Raw genomic sequence first — 20,234 nt, forward strand, 5'->3', positions numbered from 1 at the left:
AAAAATCTAAGCAAAGCTCTGGCAACCCTGAAACATTTTAATAAAAATAAAACTGTAAAGGTTTAACCTTATCAATCTTCTGTACCAAGCAGATTTTATTTGAAAAAGAAACTCATCAGTAAAAGAGAGGATTCTACCAACAAACATTTCCTAGGGGCGAGGCCAGTGAATAATTTTGATATGTTGAAGAATTGCTGTCACTTTGAGAAATGTTTGCTGCATTTCCTGAGATGAATGCAAACTTCTGCTGGAGAGCTTGGAGGGGGGCCCAGAATCATCCCAAGCTGCACAGTATTCTAGAAGAACAGTCTTGGGAGGATTGCTGTTATACATATTTTTGGCATTAAAAAAAATTTATACTTAACATGTAAACTACATTAGCAAAAAAATGAAACAAAAGTAAAAGTTCACCTACCTACCTGTCATCTGAGCAATTCATTGTGTGATTCATATTTGTATGTATGATAAAGAGAGACACACTGATGTTTACTGAGACCCTGTGATTTATGTGCCATGCATTATAACAGCCCTGTGACAAGGTGGTATTATCTGTATTTTTGGAAAATGACAAAATTGAGATTTGAAAAAGGTTAAGTAACTAGCCCTTGGTCACATGACATCAAGTTGACATATGAATATGGCTCCATTTTATTTATTTATTTATTTATTTATTATTTATTTATTTAATTTTATTTTTCAAAGATTTTATTTATTTGACAGAGAGAGACACAGCGAGAAAGGGAACACAAGCAGGGGGAGTGGGAGAAGGGGAAGCAGACTTACTGCCAAGCAGGGAGCCCGATGTGGGGCTTGATCCCAGGACCCTGGGATCATGACCTGAGCCAAAGGCAGACGCTTAACAACTGAGCTACCGAGGTGCCCCTATGGCTCCATTTTATAAAGTATTTATTTTATTTTGTGTTTGCAAGCTACATTTATTTGGTTGTATTTTTAGCTACAAAGACTGAAGTGTGTGTTACTACACTTTTGGGGGACATTGCATGTTTTAAAGAAGTATCGCAGCCAATCTTTACACTGATAAATGGGAAGCATTGTATCTACCTTGTGTTTTTATAGGAGTTATGCTACAGAAGAAATCCTTTCTTTCTTTCCCAAGTTCATTAAGCTGAGCTGGGAAACTGATCAAAAGACACTTAAAATTTAAGCACATTTTCTTAACTATTTTTATAAATATATTTTATGCCTTTAAATGATGTTAGCAAATTCTCTCTTTACCAAAATAATATTTTTATACATTCAGTGGCTGACCACAAAGCCACAGGCATAAATAGCATTTGCCTCCTTGTTGTGTGGAAAACCAGTTAAAAAACCGAGTCTTTAGGAGCTTGGTCTTTTAAAGAATGTAGAGGAAACAGCATTAAATGTCATAAAACTATGTACATTAGTTATCTAAACCTGGTTTCTGGGGAGTCCTTGGAGTGCATTTTCCCCTAGAAACACTAGCTAAAATAGCTAAAATTTAAATGATGCTCAGGTTTTCAGATAAGCTCAAAATAAATGAATATGTGTGTCTCCTGTGTTTTTAAAGCAGCAAGGTTCCTCCCTTTTTTCCCAAACAAAATCTTATTAGGACCTTAATTGAATTTCTTGGGAATCTTTTAACCCCCAGTTGAGTTAGCTTAAATAAACAAGGAATTTGTTATGAGGATCTGTGTTGTTTCATGAATCCCCAGGGGGAGGAATGCATGGAAGGTCCAGAGTGTCCTCTCTTTCCATCTCTTGCCTCTTTTTCTCTGTATACCTGCTTCTTTCCCCTGCATAATTTTTTGGTTTCCTAATCCACATGGCAGAAAACAGAGCTGAGACTAAGACGAGACAGGTGAGGTGCAGAATTTAAGAGAGTACTGGAAAACTCAAGTGATCAAGGTAAATAATATACGTATTTTTAAGTTTTTGCAGCATTTTATTCAGTTCTACCAATATCTGGTTTAATTGTTTCACCTGATAAATCATCTGTTCAGCTTCAATTTTTGCTAAGCAGATAAAAATGTTAAATTCTATAAAATAAGCATGCATCTTACTTTCACTTATTTAAATGAGATTTATACAGATTAAAAGATTATTTAATTGTGGTCTCAATAAGACCTTGATATTTTTCAACTTTTAATCAAGTACAATCTATCATACATAGATTGTGCAATATCCCCCTAACGGTTCATATATTAACTTGTATTATTTTTAAGTTTTTATTTAAATTCCAGTTAACATATACGGTGTAATATTAGTTTCAGGCATACAATTTAGTGACTAAACACGTCCATACATCACCTGGTGCTCATCACAGCAGGTGCACTCCTTAACCCCCATCACCTATTTCACCCGTCCTCGCTCCCACCTCCCCTCTGCTAACCATCAGTTTATTCTCAACAGTTAAGAGTCTGTTGCATAGTTTATGCCCCCCTCTCTCTCTTTTTTTCCCTATGCTCATTTGTTTCTTAAATAACACATATGAGTGAAATCATATGGTATTTGTCTTTCTCTGACTTATTTCACTTAGCATAATACTCCCTAGCTCCATCCACCTCATCGCAAATGGCAAGATTTCATTCTTTTTTATGGCTGGGTTATATTCCCTTGTCTATATCTACCACATCTTCTCAAAGTAAATAATATTTTAATGCAATGTTTCAAAACTGATGATATGCAAAATGTCAACATTTTAAGTAGAGATAGGATTAGTATAAAAAGAGCCACCAATATCATTTCCTGTATTGTTTTCTATGCGCCAGTGAGCAACCCCACTGATCTGGAGACTGATGGTTCCAATTCTGAATCCCAGAGAAGGGCTCTGATTAGCTCAGCTTGGGGTTAGTCTCAATTAGTGAAGGCCTGGTGGTGGGAGGTGCTTGATTGCCAACAGAACCTTGTGGGAGGCTGGGCAGGCATAATACCAGGTGTCCACTCTACAAAAGTACCAAGTTCATGCATATGAGGAGACCGACTGGGGTCTGGTGAGATAAGGAACTTGACACTTGGTCTCTCTTTCTCCCTACCTTAAGGTTTCTCCGTAGATACCACCATTGAACTTACCAATCACAGAAGGGGAGAGTTGAGCCCACTTGAACAGGGAATTCAATGTCAGCCAACCAATGAGTTAGTGCCAACCATGTATAAGGCCCAGGAGACAAGTACTTGGCATTTTTGGTCAGGATAATATCTGATGAGGGCAAGTAGATGCTATCCTTCAGACAGGAAACCAGAGGGCTTTTGATGTTGGGGAGAGGTTAATTTTGTGAACTGCTGATTACTCTTATACAGTGGGCCAAAGACTAGGAGGTTCCCTTTTGTTCCTTTGGGAACTCTGGCACCTTTCCAATAACCTTCAAACCACAGCCAGAACCATCTTTTTAAAATGCAAATCTCATCGTGCCAGTCTCTTGCTTTAAAATGTTCTGTGGACTCCCACTGATTTTAGGATAGAGACCAATATTACTTTTTTTTTTTTTTAAGTAATTTCTCTGCCCAATGTGTTGTTCAAACTCATGACCCTGACATTAAGAGTCACAAGGTCTACTGACTGAGCCAGCCAGGTGCCCTGAGACCAATATTCTTAATACTGCTTGTGTGGTGTGCCTTCTGGCCTCTAATAGGCTCCTGCTTCTTTCTGCCTTAGGACCTTTGCATAGGCTATTGACTCTGCCCAGGGTACCTCTGAACAACTCTTCCCCCTACTCACTCCCCCAGGTAATAATTACCTTTTAGAGATCAGCGCAGATGTTCCATTCTCTGGGAAATCCATTCCCTGATTACACAGGATGAGCCAAGTCCTCTGCTGTATTAAAACAATAATCATAAATAACAATAAAACAACAACAATAATAACAGCTAACATCATGTGACAGGTAGTTTCTGAGAATTTCCATTTGTTTAATCCTCACAACAATAGTACAAGGGAGGTGTTACTATTTTTAGGATGAGGAAACTGTGCTTAGAGTCCATTGCATTTATCACAATTATGATGAAAGAATGAATTATATGGGCCCTGGCAGTGGCCAGGATGGGGCTGAGGGCAGCCTTTTGTTTAGAAGGAAAGGGCTAGGAGTTGGTCACGAGGCTGTGTTTGTGAAGCAGAGCACGCTGTGCTCTGGGTGGTGTGCTTACTTGGGATGGCTTTGAGAAGAGATCAGTGATGATTGTGAAGGCTAAAATACTCTCAAGCCACTCCATGCTGTCCACCATGGCCCACTGTCAGCCCTATGAAAGGAGGAACTCACGTATTAGCTATTGTTTCCTCGGAACTCAGCTCTGGGCCTTACATAAAAAAGTAGTTTCTCAATAAATATTTGTTTTATGAATCATTCAAAATAATCTCCGAAACTTTGGAGGTATTTTTGAGCAAGCTACATCTGAATTCTATCCTAAAGGTATAGCACTGATGATGGGGGTGTTCCCCAGGGGTTTAATTTGATCTTGGGCTGACTGGTGGATGCCCAGGACTTGAGGTGGAGACCCTGTGTGGACCCCGTTTAGGGAACAGGTGAGCCAAGGGAGATGTCCGACCTCAGGAGTGCTGGTCCCTAAAGTGAGGCAAGGCTGGGAGGAGCATTCTGCCCCAAGTGGAAGTAGAGATCAGAATCTCATGCTCTTTATGCAGGTGATCACAAAGGCTCATTTGTGGAGGGGAATGTGTTACCTTCATAGTTTGGGGATCACGCATATGGGAGGCTGAGATGAGTACATTCTGGAACTCATAGAATAGTCGTCCTGTGATGCCTTTGGGCTCAGAAAGGGACCTTGAATGTAATTACTCTTAATTCATGGAGAAAGAACTACCTCATATGCTTCCAGTCCCATATAGCACTACCCTTTGGGTTTGTGTGATTATATCTCTAATGGGCTGTGAGCAGCCCTGAGAGCTAGACACCTGAAAACCAACGCTAGCCTTTCTTCTCATCATTCTGCTCCTGGGGCCCTTGCAATCCATTTCTGGTCTTGCCCTGAGTCCATGTCTGGATTCTGAGGAAGGAAAAGGCAGGAGACTGGCCTGGATCTCCTTGGGCTTATGGGAAGAGGTAAGCGCCCTGAGTTAGGAAGAAATCCACATTCCCCTCTCCCCGCCCCCCATAGGAAAAATGCAAGGAAGCAGGAGGAGGGAGAAGGGTCTGGCTGAGTGAAGTAGACACATTTCACGTAAGGAGAAGGGTCTGGCTGAGTGAAGTAGACACATTTCACGTAAGGGAAACTTAAAATATAAAGTATAGCTAATAAACTTAAAATATAAAAACAAATGTTGCTTATACCAAACCAAGATTATAATCCAAGGACACAATTTATATAAAAGTATATATAGTAAATAGTAAATAACATAGTAAAAATAGTAAATAAGAAATAACAATAAGCCTTTTCAGAGGTGACTCATCCTTTAATTCATTTTAATTCACCTTTAAAATGGTGTCCATTTCACTAAACTTTGTAGAATATAAACTATTCTAAGTAGATAATTTCTTTTATTATTTTTTTAATTTTTATTTTTTAAGTAGGCACCATACCCATGTGGAGCCCAATGTGGGTCTTGAACTCACGACCCTAAGATCAAGACCTGAGCTGAGATCAAGAGTCGGATGCTTAACTGACTGAGCCACCCAGGTGCCCCTAATTAGATAATTTCTGAGGAGAGCTAATTTAGTGAGTTGGTCTCCAAATAGTAAGGGAATTTAATTTATCTTATGATTTCTAATTATGTTTGGAATGTTTGAAAAATATCAAGTTAAATGTGTCCTTTAATTTGGGATTATTTTAACTTTTAGGATTCTTGTTCTCCATTTGTCCAGTTATTGGGAGCATTTATAAGACTTTCAGAAAGATAAGGGTTTTCTTTTCCACCTCTCTATAATAGTAAATATTATTTTGCCATTTTAAAGTTCAAGTGTCCATCTCTGTTAGTGTTTATGTTAGCCTGTAAGAGCCTGGAGTTTATAACCTAGATTCTGGAAAGAAACTGTAGCAGTGATAGGTTGCTAAGAAAGTCTCTTAGCTAATTAAACAACGTGCCTTGAATAATTCTGAGCCTCTGTACTGCTCAGTCATACTGGATCAATTGAAAATGATGCTCATTTTTAGGTTTGTCAAAACTTAAATTAGGACAAAATGTAAGTCTAGACATCCTATTTTCTTTTTTTTATCCTATTTTCTATAATTAAAGAAAACCAGAAATAAAAAATACAATTGTATGAAAATGTTCAAAAGAACCTAATTGTTCAGGAACAATGGAATATTTAAATTGTGATATATCCACATGTATTACTATACAGCCATACCAACTGCAGGTCTGTATACAATATAACAAATACTATATTTTAGTTAGGTTGGAAATCATAGCTCTCTCTCTTATATGAATTAGCAGAAATAGGTGCAGTTTAATATATTACTGTTATACTTTTCAAAATAAAATTGAGGCGGAAGGGAGCCTGTTTAAGATTATCCAGATTAGAATTAATTTTGCCACTTGAGTGTATTAGAAAACAAGAGCTAGACCCACAAAGAAGAGTTGTAAAGCAGATTCATGGACCACGTCCCAGACCATTCGGATAATTTACTTTTCTGTTTAGAGTTACATCAGTGATTGAAAACAAAGGCTGGGAGGGGCCCCGTGAGGTGGGGGGTGGGGGTGGGATTAAGAGAGTATATAGCCAAGGAGCTATTTCAAGCCTGACGACTTCATTCTATTGTATATTTCCAGTTATGCTAATCCTAAAGCTTCTATAAGAATCTCTTTTCCATTTCCTACTAATTTTCATCCTCCCTATGTGTTATTTTTTTCATCTAGTTTCCAGAAATCTGCTTCTTGAATAGAAAATTATCTTTCTGGGGGCACCTGGGTGACAATCAGTTAGGATCTGACTCTTGGTTTCAGCATCTCGAGTCATGAGATCGAACCCCATGTTGGGCTCTGTGCTCAGCGCCCAGTCTGCTTAAGACTCTCTCCCTTGCCTTTTGCCACTCACCCCCAAAATAAATAAATCTTCAAAAAATACTCAAAGTACTTTTAAAAAAAGAAAATTATCCTTCTGTAAATACTTAGCCAAGACACACATGATTCATATTCATGTTTAATCATATTTATTTATTTGTTAATCCTATTCATGATTAATATTCATGTTTGGATGAAAAGTAAAATTGCTATAAAGGACAAGTCAACTAGTATTTGTAGTTAAGACCTTCGTAGCTTTATTTTATCAAATCTTATTTTTTTCTCTTTGGCCATCCGATGTTTTAATTTTTACTGTAACCCTTAATTTAGCTATTGTTGGTTCTCAGGCACATTTTACTACTTAGTCCCTGAAATTCCAACGAGGTGAAAAAAACTTAAAAACATCCCGAACCATTGCTTATGAAAGAGCATTCAGTCGAAATGTTGAATCTTGACTATAAAACTCCCCTGGGTGCCTCCTTGGGATTCCAAAGCATTTGCATCATGAAGGCCCAGAGTGTGCTTTTTTTGCCTTTAGCTCACTGTGCTTTTCTTTCTTGTCTTTTTATTCAGCTGGAATGCTTTCAAACTGCTAAGGCTGAGATCCTGAGGAACCCAGCTGGAGAATGCCGTCTGAACGCTGCCTGAGGTTGGCCCTCTAGGATGCTTCCTTGTTTGGTGTCGTGAGTCCTGAAATAGTCACACTGTGCATCCTAGGGCTGAGTGCAGAGCAGGGCTCAACACATATGTGAAGGAATTAAGCAAACCAGTCAGAGTGTTTGTGAGTTTAGTATTGTAGCACATGGGTTAGCCACTGTGATCTATTTACTGGTCATACCTAGGTACATTCCATGGTTCTTTGAATGATACGACTTACTGTCCTTTTCTTATTTGGAATATCTCAAAAAAAAAGTATACTTCTATAAAGGTATATAAAGGTATATGAAAGGTATATAAAGGTATAAAGGTATAGGTATATATACCTATAAAGGTATATATAAGTATAGTTAAACAGATAACTATACTTATATATGACTATCATCCCCTTTAAAGCAGTCACTTTGGGGAGTGTGATATGTATTCTCAAAACACTCATAACATTTAATGATTCATTTAACAGATATTTATTGAGCCAAGCAGTGTACTTGATGCCGAGGATCCATCAGTGGATAAAACAGATAAGGTTCCTGCCCTCATAAAATGTATATTCTTTGGGGGAAACAGTCAGCAAATCACATCCAGTAACAATGCAAATATAATTGTGAAAAGTGCTTTGAAGGAAAAGTACAGGGTTGATAGAATAAGGAAACATCTTCCTGAAGAAGGCTCTGTAATCTGAGATCTGAAGCATGGAATGACTTGCGGAAATGCTCTGGGGCAGGAAGAAACTTGGCACATTCCCAAAACTGAGGGTGCAGTCAATAAGAAAGTACAGGGCATTTTTTTTTTTTTTTAATATTTTTGGTGGAGGCAAGTCTCTATCATCCTCTGAGGAAACAGTCAAAAGGATCTTCAAAGCAAAGAATAAGAGGGGTGTGAGACATAGGAAATACTTTTTTTTTATTAATTAAGAACTGGGTATATCTATGAAATGATGAGACCAGCTTTCTTCCACAACTCTGAAGCTGTTAGAGTTGACCATTTCCAAAAATATGTTAAGAAATGGAGGGAGGCCTTGCGACAGCCGGTACAGCTCTGAGTCTGTTGCTCTTGATCAGTGATGTTCAGTGGGAGACAATTTTGCTTCAGTGTACAATTGTGCAGTATCTGCCAACATTTTTGGTGGTCCCTGGGGTTGAGGGTGCTATTGACATCTAGTCAGTAGATACTAGGGATCCTGTTAAACATCTTACAAGATGCAGGACAACTCCCCATAGCAAAGAACAATCTGGCCCCAAATGTCAATTTCACCGAGGTTGAGAAATCCTGCTCTAGATCAGGCATCCAGCCATAGAGACCATAGCACATAGAGACCATGGTATCTGCCACCACCTCAGCCAAGTGGTTTATTTCTGGCTACTGGGACCTATGTGCATTTCTCTCAAAATTATTTTTACTTTAAATCTGCCATCTCTGCTTTTATTGATCAATTCTGATCCCATTGCCCTCTGTCCTCCACTGCACCATGATCTCTATAATGGTCTTTCCTTCTCTGCTGTGATGCAGACTTCTCCCTTCCCCACCTTTCAAACTTCCTTTGTGCCCTGAGCAACTGTTGCACCACAATTGTATGCTCTGCTGTATCATCTCCGTCACCCCGAAAGGCTCTTCTCACCTGCTGAGACCTGTCCTCTCCTGAGGCACCACTTCTCTTGTCGCCCTGCCAAGTGTGACATTATTATCTCCTCACATCTCATGTATTTGGGGTCTGGGTAGAGGAGATTGTTGGTGCCTGGGACATAGTTTTGCTTCTCCATCATTACTCCTCCAGCTGGTTGTCTGAGAAGGCAACAGTAACAAAATACAATGAAGACATCCTCATGCTGGTGCTCTTCGATTCTTTCCCCCTCTCTCCTCTCCACTGTTGTCAGGGTCATTTCCCCTCATTTGCTGAGCATCTGGCACCTGGCTTATAGTGTTCTTCCTCATCACAAACCCTTTACAATTTCCCAGTGTCCTCAGTGTTTGCATTGAGAATCTGTCCAACTTGGTGACCCGGGGTCTTCAACCTGCTTATCTCCGGAACCTGTCTCCTTCTGCTGAGTGATCCACTCCCACAGTCACCCCTTGGACCTTGAACCCCCAGTAGTTGCTCTGTTTCTGATCACCATATCAGCCACTTTACTCTTACCAGGACCTCCTCTCTGTCTAGCCTGCTGGTTTACCTTCCCCCACAAGGGTTGAACTTTGACCTCTTTGCAATGTCTCATCTCCTGGCCCTGCTACTTTCTACCAACCCATCATCCCTTTCTTTCCCTCATTTCCCTTCTTACCCAGTTTACATTCTACAAGGACTCTTGAATCCTTAATTTCTCTTGCTTCCTGCATTTTTGATGCATTTGCCTGACAATATCCCAACCCAGATGAACCCAGATATCCTTGTTTCCATGGCTACATCGTCCAGCAGAGATTGGATCCACCAAATCTTTATATTCAACGAACCAGGAAAAAAAAAAATGCTAAGAGCTTAATATTTGTTTCTGGTCTACCTGTTCCCTCCCTCCTGCTACTCAAAGGGCAGTCCTTTCCCACCACTGAGCCCAGCCATCCTTCTGTATTTTGAATATTATCTTTCTTCTCAGCAACCTTTGATTGTTGATTGTTTCTGCACTGTCTTCTGGAGACATGGGTGTGCTTCTCCTACCCTCTCTATGTGGATGAGTCTGAGCTTTACCCCTCTAGCCGAGTGTCTTTCTGAGCTCCAGACCTTGCACCTGGCCCTCCCTTGTCCTCAGGGTTTGAACAATTAACATTCTGTGTGAGGGCCATGCTCCCTCCTACCTTGGGATCACTTGCTCTTCCCCATCTGGAAAACTCTTCTCTCCCCTTTTGCCACAGGAACTCGTTCTCATCCTTCGCCCCCCAGCTCCAACATTACTTCCTCTGGGAGGCCAGATTATTTGACAAGTGTGTAACTTCCTCGCTAAACTGAATGTTCCACAGGGGTTGCTACAAAGTTTAGTTTGTTCACCATTTGATCTCCAGTATCTAGCACAGTACCTGGCATAGGATAAGTAAATGTTTGTTGAGTGAATGAATGAAGGGAAGAATGAAACAAAACTATTCATTTATCATTAAGTTCCTTTCTGTATAATTAAAGACTTCTTAATCATTCTCTAAGCATATTATGTCCTCTTTGCTTATTATTTTGACCATTGCTATTAGTTGTTTGGCATTCATTTTAAGGTATTTACAAATTTTAAAGTGTTCTGTGGGGGCACCTAGGTGGCTCAGTCGTTAAGCGTCTGCCTTCGGCTCAGGTCATGATCCCAGGGTCCTGGGATCGAGCCTCACATCGGGCTCCCTGCTCTGCGGGAAGCCTGCTTTTCCCTCTCCCGCTCCCCCTGCTTGTGTTCCCTCTTTGGCTGTCTCTCTGTGTCAAATAAATAAAATCTTAAAAAAAAAAATCCTTTAAAAAAATAAGTAAAGTGTTCTATAAAAAAGAAAATTGAGTTCCATTATGGGGTTAACAGCCTGCCCACTTAAATAATAGGGCTGTTGTAATATTAATGTTTTTAATTTGTATAGAAATATTTTGACTGTGGAGTTGAAGTGACTAGGGCACTCACCTGATAATTCATCAGTATATTGAACTGAGATAATCATGAATAATCCTAGTACTGTCAGGTTTGTTCTGTTCAGTCTTTTCTTTCTTGTGTAGCCTATTTGAGAAATGCCTGCATTTGATTTATAATTTTCAATGCCTTATTGGTGGCCTTACTTGAAAACGACTTGCATATATTTTGTATATCTAAGTAGTAGGTAAACACTGATACAGAAAATGACTTTAATTTTAAAATTTGAAATGCAGGTGTTTAAAAACCAGATAGCTGTTTTGGAATTTCCATCTTAAAAACTGACTAAACTCAGTCAAAATTTACTTTATGTAAATGGGACCCTGTGAGATTTCTATCAAAAACGTTAACTCTATAAACTAGAAGGAGTGATTTGCACTCTGGCTGAGCTTCCCTCAGAGTAGGGGATGTACCGGGTTAGGAACATTGTGTTCTGCATTTGATTTTTTTTTAGTTTTTGTCATCAATTCCAGAATGAAAGTTAAAGACTTGAAGTCATGAAGAGTCCTGATCCCTGAGAGCTCATTTATTTATCTCCCTGTTACTGAACGCTGACATATGGCCAATCAAATGCTCCCTGGCATCACGAAAGAGCAATCTGCTGCTCAGAGAGTCTGGGGCTTCCCATGTTGTACTGGCAGAGGCTGTGCCCTGTGAGACGCGGGAACAGCCAGGCTCCTCAGCAGCCTGAGTGGCTACCCGAAGCCCTTATAGAGTTCAGGTGGAAAGGAATGAGGGACAGGTCCCCCTGGGAACTTGTACACTGTCTGATATGACCATAATGTGAACCATATGTATAATTAAAAATTCTCAAGTAGTTAACATTTTTAAAAAAGTACAAGGAAACAGGTAAAATGAATTTAACCATATAGTTTATTTAACCCAGGACACCGCAAATATTTTTATATTACCATGGAATCAGTATAAAAATATTAATGAGATACTTTGCATTCTTTTTTCGTACTACATCTGACATCAAGTGCATGAGTGCATTTTATGCTTACAACACATCTCAATTTGGATTACGCCCATTTCAGGTGGCCAGTATCCACCTGTAGCTATTGGCTATTGTATTGGAGGGTGTAGTTCTAGGGGATCCCTCAGAGGAAAGACTATTGGGGAAGCCAGGTCACCTTCTGCACTTACCTGTGAGTTTTAAGGTGGCAACATTGCTTCCACAGATGATCTTTCCCAATTTTAGGATGACACTCAAATCTGTATACCCTTGGGAAATGTGCTTCATGTTTTGTGTATTTTTTTTTCCCAGTAATTTAGGAAGTTTTAGGAATATTCTTTTCCTTCCTTCTTCATTGTTTCCCGAATAATGGAGGGACATTGTTGGGAGGTTGAGTGTGCTGATTTGCTATAAATTATAGATGTCAACGGAGCCATTTGCAAGCGTGTATCTGTTCCTCACCTTAATTTAGACATGGTCCTTTATAGTCTCTGATTCACCTCCTTCCTTGTTTATGATCATTGCCCTCATCAGATGGGCCTGCCACTTTCCAGCTGTGTGCTGTGGTCACACATGCTTTAACATTTAGAGGGTTGAAGTCTTTTGCAGATTTACATCTGAGAATTGAGTGGGAAGTTACTTTCAGAATACAATAAAGACTTGTTGATTAATCGGCCTTTATTTCTTGCCAAATGTTGGAGTATTTGTTTCTGCTTTTAAAGATTCCTAACATATTGGTTCCAAAATATTTGAGATCTTGTGCCAAGTGTTGCCTTAAATATTTAGCATGTTGTTTTCTTGAAGCTTGAATATTTCAAGCCCAGCTGAATGATCCTGTGAAATTGTGCAGCATCACCATTGTTTCAGAGCTAAGCCCTTTATTCCTTGCCAAATTTCAGTTTACAGCTGCTCTTTCCCTGGTGAGATTTTTCACTGTCAATAGATACCTGAAATGCAAATACTGATTCAGTCTTGATAATAAGGACACGAATCGTGGCACTATATTTGGAAAATGAGTAAGGAAACACTTTAAGGCAATTATTTTAACATATTCTACTGTTCCACTAAAAATGAAATTTTAAAATACATTTATTTAGCACTTAAGGTGGTATTAAAAGAGAGAAAAGTAATGAGTGTTTCAAATAAATTTGCAATGAGTGTTTCAAATAAATGAGTAATAATTAGAATCTGGTTTTCTATACCCAAACTTATCTTAGTTGCAGTGCAAAGATAAATATTTTTGAAGCCTGATTTCAGGTATTTCTTGTCACTATCTCGTGTTATTATCTTCATGTGTATTCTTTTTAAAAGGCAGCTTTGATTTTGGGATAACTATGCATACTATAAATACAGAGTTAATACGGACTTTTTGACTTTTTTTCCCCCTGCAATCAGAGATTTTTGAGATCTTCTTCACAGTTTATCATTGTGTTTTGTTTTGTCTTTTGTTGTTGTTGTTTTTTAAGCAGGAAGGGGAATTACATTATTGTGTTCTTGGCGATAGGTTCCCAAAATGCCTGATCTTGGACCTTTGGTTTTCTTATCTGTAGAACAGAGATAAGAATAGTGCCTGCCTCAGAGGGTTGTTAGGATGATTATTAATGAATTAATAATTATAAATCACTAAGAATACTTCACAGAACATGGGAAGACTGTGAAATATATAAAGATGTCATCTTTCTAAGAAAGATTTTTCAAAAACTATGCTAAAGCTTTACTTTAGCTGGTACGTTATTTCTGTTACTATTCTATTCCCTTATTTCTTTAATTGAGGGATGCTAATTAATCTCCCTTCCAGGCTTTGCATAGAAATTTGTATTAAATAGTTACTTATGCTTTTGAATGTGCTTTTCAGTTACTGATTTTAAATGTCTGCGCTAGCTGGAGCCGCTAGATGAATATTCGATGACAGTAACCATTTCAAAACTCACTGCTGCGTTTCAACTGAAAATAATCCTCCCACCTTCCCACGAGAACTTCCCATATCATCACCTCCTGTCAAGTTTTTTTTTTTTCTTTCAATAATTCTGATATTTCTGAGGCTCCCCAGTCAGAAATGTCCAGTAAAGCTTATGGGGCTGTACTCTGCGTTTCCTAGGAAGCATTTGGTTCCATGTAAGGCGACGGTCTGGGTTGAAGGGCAGTTCAGCAGCCAACGGGCACCCCCGGCTGGGCAGAGCTTTGTTAAATACACTGACCATGCAGACTAGGGCCAGTGGCGACTCCCTGGCTCCCGTGAGCAGCTCTTTCACATTGAGAGGGAAGAAGTGAATGCAGGAGTTGTCAGGATAGGAGAGACGATGTTCAGTCATCGCCATGGTATCTTCCCTCAGCCTTGAGAAGAGTCCAGAGGCCAGAAATAGGCTTGATGGCCCTTGTTCTCATTCTGGGAGTAACTTGTGACTGGTGCAGCTCACCCATCCTGGTCTAATGCCATTCCTGAGATTTTGGAGCACTGTGGAGACTCTATTCATAGATCTAGGCTGGAGTTGTTCATAGCTAACTACACATTCAGTGTGCATTATGTGTTTATGGCATCACTTGCACATTATTTTGGCAAGATCTGGGGTTTTACTTAGGAGTTCTAAAAGGACATAGGATGAATGTTTTAAAATGGGCTAAGGAGAGAAGGGCTAAATTTCACAATGAGTAAATTTAGCAATTTCAAAAAATAGAACAGAAAATAAAATTGTATAGTCATTCCTAAATGTAGTACAATGACCACATGCAGAGATTGAAGGCTGATAATATAAGATGTATTTTACTTTCAGCCTTAGATTTTTTTTAAATTTAATTTTATTATGTTATCTTAATCACCATACATTACATCATTTTAGTTTTTGATGTAGTGTTCCATGATTCATTGTTTACGTATAACAACCAGTGCTCCATTCAGTATGTGCCCTCTTTAAAGATTTAAAAAAATTTTTTTTTTAATTTATTTATTCATGAGAGAGAGAGAGGCAGAGGGAGAAGCAGGCTCCCAAGGAGCAGGGAGCCCGATGCGGGACTCGATCCCAGGACTCCGGGATCATGACCTGAGCCGAAGGCAGATGCTTAACCATCTGAGCCACCTAGGCACCCACGTGCCCTCTTTAATACCCATCACCAGGTTGACCCATCCCCCCACCGCCTCCCCTCTAGAACCCTCAGTTTGTTTCTCAGAGTCTATAGTCTCTCATGGTTCGTCTCCCCCTCTGATTCCCCCCCTTCATTTTTCCCTTCCTACTATCTTCTCTCTCTCTCTTTTTTTAAACATATAATGTATTACTTGTTTCAGAGGTACAGGTCTGTGATTCAGCAGTCTTCACAATTCACAGCGCTCACCATAGCACATACCCTCCCCAATGTCTATCACCCAGCCACCCCATCCCTCCCAACCCCCACCACTCCAGCAACGCTCAGTTTGTTACCTGAGATTAAGAATTCCTCATATCAGTGAGATCATATGATACATATCTTTCTCTGATTGACTTATTTAGCTTAGCATAATACCCTCCCGTTCCATCCACGTTGTTGCAAATGGCAAGATTTTGTTTTTTTTAATCAGCCTTAGATTTTTCTCATTTACCATGACATTTCTTTTGATGTTCTCCCGTGATACATAATTTCCCAAGTTTAGTAATCATCTGCCATGGTTTAATTAATTGCCTTTTACACAGAATGGTCAGTGGAAGCCCTTTTTTCTCTAACCAACATTTACTCAGTATTGTTTTATGTATTAATGTAGCATTGTGACCTGTGGGGAGACTTGGCAACTTCCTTTATCTCTAATGAGTCTCGTAGGTCCCATGGATTCTGTGCTAGATCAGTGCATGGTGGTGATGAGGTTCTGAGCTTGCACTAACCCCACACGGGTGGTACAAAGGTAGAGAAGGAATTAGAGAGTTAGGGAAGGGGGGTCACAGAGAAGAAACAGTCACATAGGTACACACATCCAGATACACATCCAGAGAAAGCTCTGCCCTCAGAGATGTATACACGTATTGAGGGGATGGAGGCCCAGAAGCAGAAGCTCACAGGCCCACAGACATGGGCCAATACACAGACACAGATGGACACACACCAAAACACAAATTCAGAAAGAGAAGCACTAGTAGGAAGGAGAAAGACACCCTGAGGGGGTGAGGAAGAGAGAGAATTAGAGAAAAGGAGGGTAAGAGAAGAGTAGAGAGAAGGAAGTGGGAACAAGAATGTCCCGTTCCTGTAGCGAGCTGGGATCGGCACCGCCCACACTGGTGCTGGAGGGGTGAGGTCACACGGGGGTGGCAGGGGCTGGCGAGAGGAAGAGTGTTGATGTGATTGCTCTCTTTCGTAGTATTCAAGAAATGCTGACAGGCCAGAGGCTCTGCCACTCGGAATCTCACAACGATAGTGTCTTGGCAGCGCTGAATCAGCAGAGAAGTGACGGCATCCTCTGTGATATCACCCTGATTGCCGAGGAACAGAAATTCCATGCTCACAAGGCAGTCCTGGCAGCATGCAGCGACTATTTCCGGGTAAGTTGGGGTAGTGTGTTTGTTTCTGTAAAGATATCCATACACGGAGGATGACAAAGTTTCCCGAAGTGGCATGCAACCAGCAGTCCGTTTGATGGCAGTCCCCAGACCTTGTGAATATTGGGGGCCTTTCTGGGGCAGAATGAGATTGGGGTTCTGGTGGGATCTTCCCGGGTCTGGCCACCTGGATGTCCCTCCAGTGGAGATCAGACTTCGCATTTGAGCTGAGGGGTGTTTGATACCATCCCACGGTAAGGCAGTGTGGCATTGTAGTGCCCCATGATGGGGGTGTGAACTGGGGGAGAGGATGTTTCTGGATTCAGGATCAGAAGGACAATCTGTAAAACAATTTGTTAAAATTTAAAATGTCCATTAATATGTAGTGTTTCTGATTTTTTATTTTCTATGCATGTTCTTGTCTTAATGCTTTCCAACTATTTGCTCCAGAGATAGAGATACAATTGGCGTCATGGCCGTTTATGGTTGATAAGTGTGTGTTGCTGAAGGCATATGATCTTGTTTGGTAGAACTTTAGAGCTTGATTGTCAGTGGCTAATGAGATATGGTGATATGTTTGTTGCTTTATTTTATTTTATTTTATTTCATTTCATTTTAATTCCAGTATAGTTAGCATACAGTGTAATATTAGTTTCAGGTGTACAATCTAGTGATTCAACACTTCCATACAACACCTGGTGCTCATCACAACAAGTGCGCTCCTTAATCCCCATCACCTATTTCACCCAACCCCCCACCCACCTCCCCTCTGGTGACCAGTACCTTTGTTCTCTATAGTTAAGAGTCTGTTTCTTGGTTTGTCTCTCTCTCTCTTCCCCCCTCATGATCATTTGTTTTATTTCTTATGTTCCCCATATGAGTGAAATCATATGGTATTTGTCTTTCTCTGACCGACTTATTTCACTCAGCATTGTACTCTCTAGTTCCATTCATGTCTTTGCCTGTTTATTCTTTTTTAAAAATTAAAATATACAGTATGGTTATAGTTAACAATAGCTAAACCATAACTAAATGCCATTTATTTAGTACTTCCTATGATTTAAGTGGTAGAAAAAGAAATTTGCATACATATCTCATATAAATGAGAATAGAAATTGTGATTTTTTTTTTTTTAATTTCCCTTACCAAGGTCTCAAAATGCTACAGAAAACCATCTTAGGCCCATGAGTAATTTCTTGGTTTGATTTGTATAATTCCAATAATAATCTTGGTTTTGATGTCTAAGAGACAATATCAACTGCACTCAATTGCCAACCAGCAGTTAAACAGAATTTTTGAAGATGCCAAATCATAAAAGAAAGTCTTTTTTTTTAAAGTGTTTTAAATATGATGAAACCTAGCACGGTAGAGGATCAAGAGCAAAGTAGTTAAAATGTCTATAAATAAAAAGTAGGGATTTAATTCTCAACTGCAGAAATGAAGCAGAATATCTGAAAACTGACCTTTTAGGTGCATTAGTATAATGTTACGTTTTATACACTCACACATTGTCGGGCATTCATCTTCCAGAAAGGTTATATTATTCAGGGGGCTTTCAAACAACATACTTTGGCTTGTTCTATACAACACAGGCAAATTATATAATAATATAATATACTAAGTTTTGTTTTCCTATAGACCACAATATAGTCCTGTTGTTACTTAGCTTCCCTCCTCTTAGTTCTCTGCCAGTTAGCTTTTTAATTTAACTTTGGGAAATGGTTTGATTTTGTACATGTGTGTATGTGAGAGAGAAAGCGTGTGAGTAAGTGCTTGTCACTTGTTGGCCTTTAACAGTGTTTACTGCTACTCCCAGGCTTTCATCTCTTCTACCACAATGCCCCGATACTCAGAGAGGGCCTCCTTTATAACACCTGTGGTACAAAGCTCACGAAGAAAGCTTTATTATTCCCATGGTGCAGATAAGGAAACTGAAGTGCAATATGTTTTTTTAAGATTTTATCCATTTACTTGACGGAGAGAGAGAGCACAAGCAGGGAGAGCAGCAGGCAGAGGGTGAGGGAGAAGCAGACTCCCCACCGAGCAGGGAGCCCGGACTTGGGGCTCCATCCCAGGACCTTGGGATCACGACCTGAGCCGAAGGCAGATCCTTAACCGATGGAGCCACCCAGGCACCTTTGAAGTGCAATATGTTTAAATGACCCACCCAATGACTGCCAGATAGTAGGTGGAAGAGCTGCTTTTCACACACAGGAACATGTTTCCTGGAGGAGAGAATTCTGCTTTTCCCTTGCACCGTGTGCCCTGCTAGATTCATACACAGTCCCTGTAAGCTCACAACCTGCCTGTGAGGTGAAAATTAAGTGACTTTTGTGGTAAGTATTCAGATGCAGAAACCAAAACAAAGCTGGAACAGTGGGCACTTTTAGCTCTTTTCTAGGCACAGTGTTGAGTGCTGGAGTTACAATATTTAACCAGACATACACTGAGCCCTGTGGCATTTGTAATATAGGTATTGTACTAGAAGTAGTTTTTCCCTTGTCCTCTGCCCTTTTCTTAGTTTTTGTCGCATAACGAACCACTTCAAAACCTAGAAGCTGAACAGTTCCTCTGGTCGGTCAGCCCTACTGATCAATGCTGGATTCATTCTCACTCCAGCAGTTAACTGGACTGTTGGCTGGAGGCTGGATGACATGAATTGGCCTTGTTCACATGTCTGGTGATTGTGAGGCTCTTGGCTGAGGTGCTGGGGGACACTGGGCACATATTTCTCACAAACCGGCTAGCCTGGGCTTTTTCACATGAAAACTAAATTCTAAAAACAGTCAGCAAGAGCGTAAGCCTCAATGGATAGGTACTTTTCAGTCTTCTATTTGCGTCATGTTTTCTGATGTCCCATTGGCCAAGGAAGTTACATGTCCAAGCCCAGAGTCAGCATAAGAGGGTATACCAAAGGGCAGAGATGCAGAAAGGGAATGAATTTGTTGCCATTTTTGCAACCTCCTGCTGTCAAGAACTGTCGAGACTGAGATTTTATCCTACTTGCAAGCCAGCAAGTTAGCCTAACACAGTTTCATAGATGTGGGTAGAAGACATGAGACTCCAAAGTCAGAGACAAAGGACAGTTTATGACTCATAGCAACAGCAGTCTGTGAGTCTCAGCTTATTTGCACCTATTCCCTGAGCCTCTGGTCCCATAGGTGACATGAAGAGGGCGAGCTTCCATTACTGCATACAAAATACCGCCTTACCAGAGAGGATCGTTGAGTTCAGGAAACCCAAATCTTTAGTAATGGTTAGGAAACATATCTGTTTTTTGTTCTGGAGGGACACATTATTATACCAGACTGTAAGCATGCCTACCCTTTGCTCTGTAAAGAGACACTGTATCTTTCAGGATTGTAAGCAAAACTGCCCTTTACTCCTAAGGGGGATACCACTCTGTCTTCCAGAGCTGTTTGCTATAGAAATATCCTTGAAAAGAGAGTTCAGAACAAAGGACAGTCAGTGCCTCACTCACAATACGTGCAAAAATGCAAGAGACCCATGGAGAATTGTCTTCCAACAACCACATGACCTAAACTAGAATTATGTTTCTTTTCCTTGTGTCTTATGCTCTACCACACTGAAACACCTGGAAATAGTATCCTGCTTTA

At 40.0% G+C, this 20,234-nt stretch overlaps 1 protein-coding gene across 12 annotated transcripts in view; it reads left to right on the top strand.

Moving 5' to 3' along the window:
- The window catches only part of KLHL32 (kelch like family member 32), a 248,095-nt gene that overhangs the window by 38,769 nt on the left and 189,092 nt on the right, over positions 1-20,234 (top strand). For 10 of the 12 annotated variants that reach the window (XR_012378503.1, XR_012378504.1, XR_012378505.1 and 7 more), the window contains 2 exons: positions 7,505-7,580; positions 16,440-16,620. Coding sequence is in view for 8 of the 12 variants with exons in the window: in XM_025862890.2 (XP_025718675.1) it covers positions 7,558-7,580; positions 16,440-16,620 (204 nt within the window). In the remaining 4 variants the exon portion in view is untranslated. Of the gene's footprint in view, positions 1-7,504; positions 7,581-16,439; positions 16,621-16,721; positions 16,872-20,234 lie in introns of those variants that run through there. The other 2 variants (XM_073893677.1, XM_073893673.1) reach the window with 2 other exon arrangements.

This window comes from Callorhinus ursinus, unplaced genomic scaffold (assembly GCF_003265705.2).
Source record: "Callorhinus ursinus isolate GAN/ISIS: 27379988/994484 unplaced genomic scaffold, GSC_fseal_2.0 scaffold6, whole genome shotgun sequence".
Classification (NCBI taxonomy): domain Eukaryota; kingdom Metazoa; phylum Chordata; class Mammalia; order Carnivora; family Otariidae; genus Callorhinus; species Callorhinus ursinus.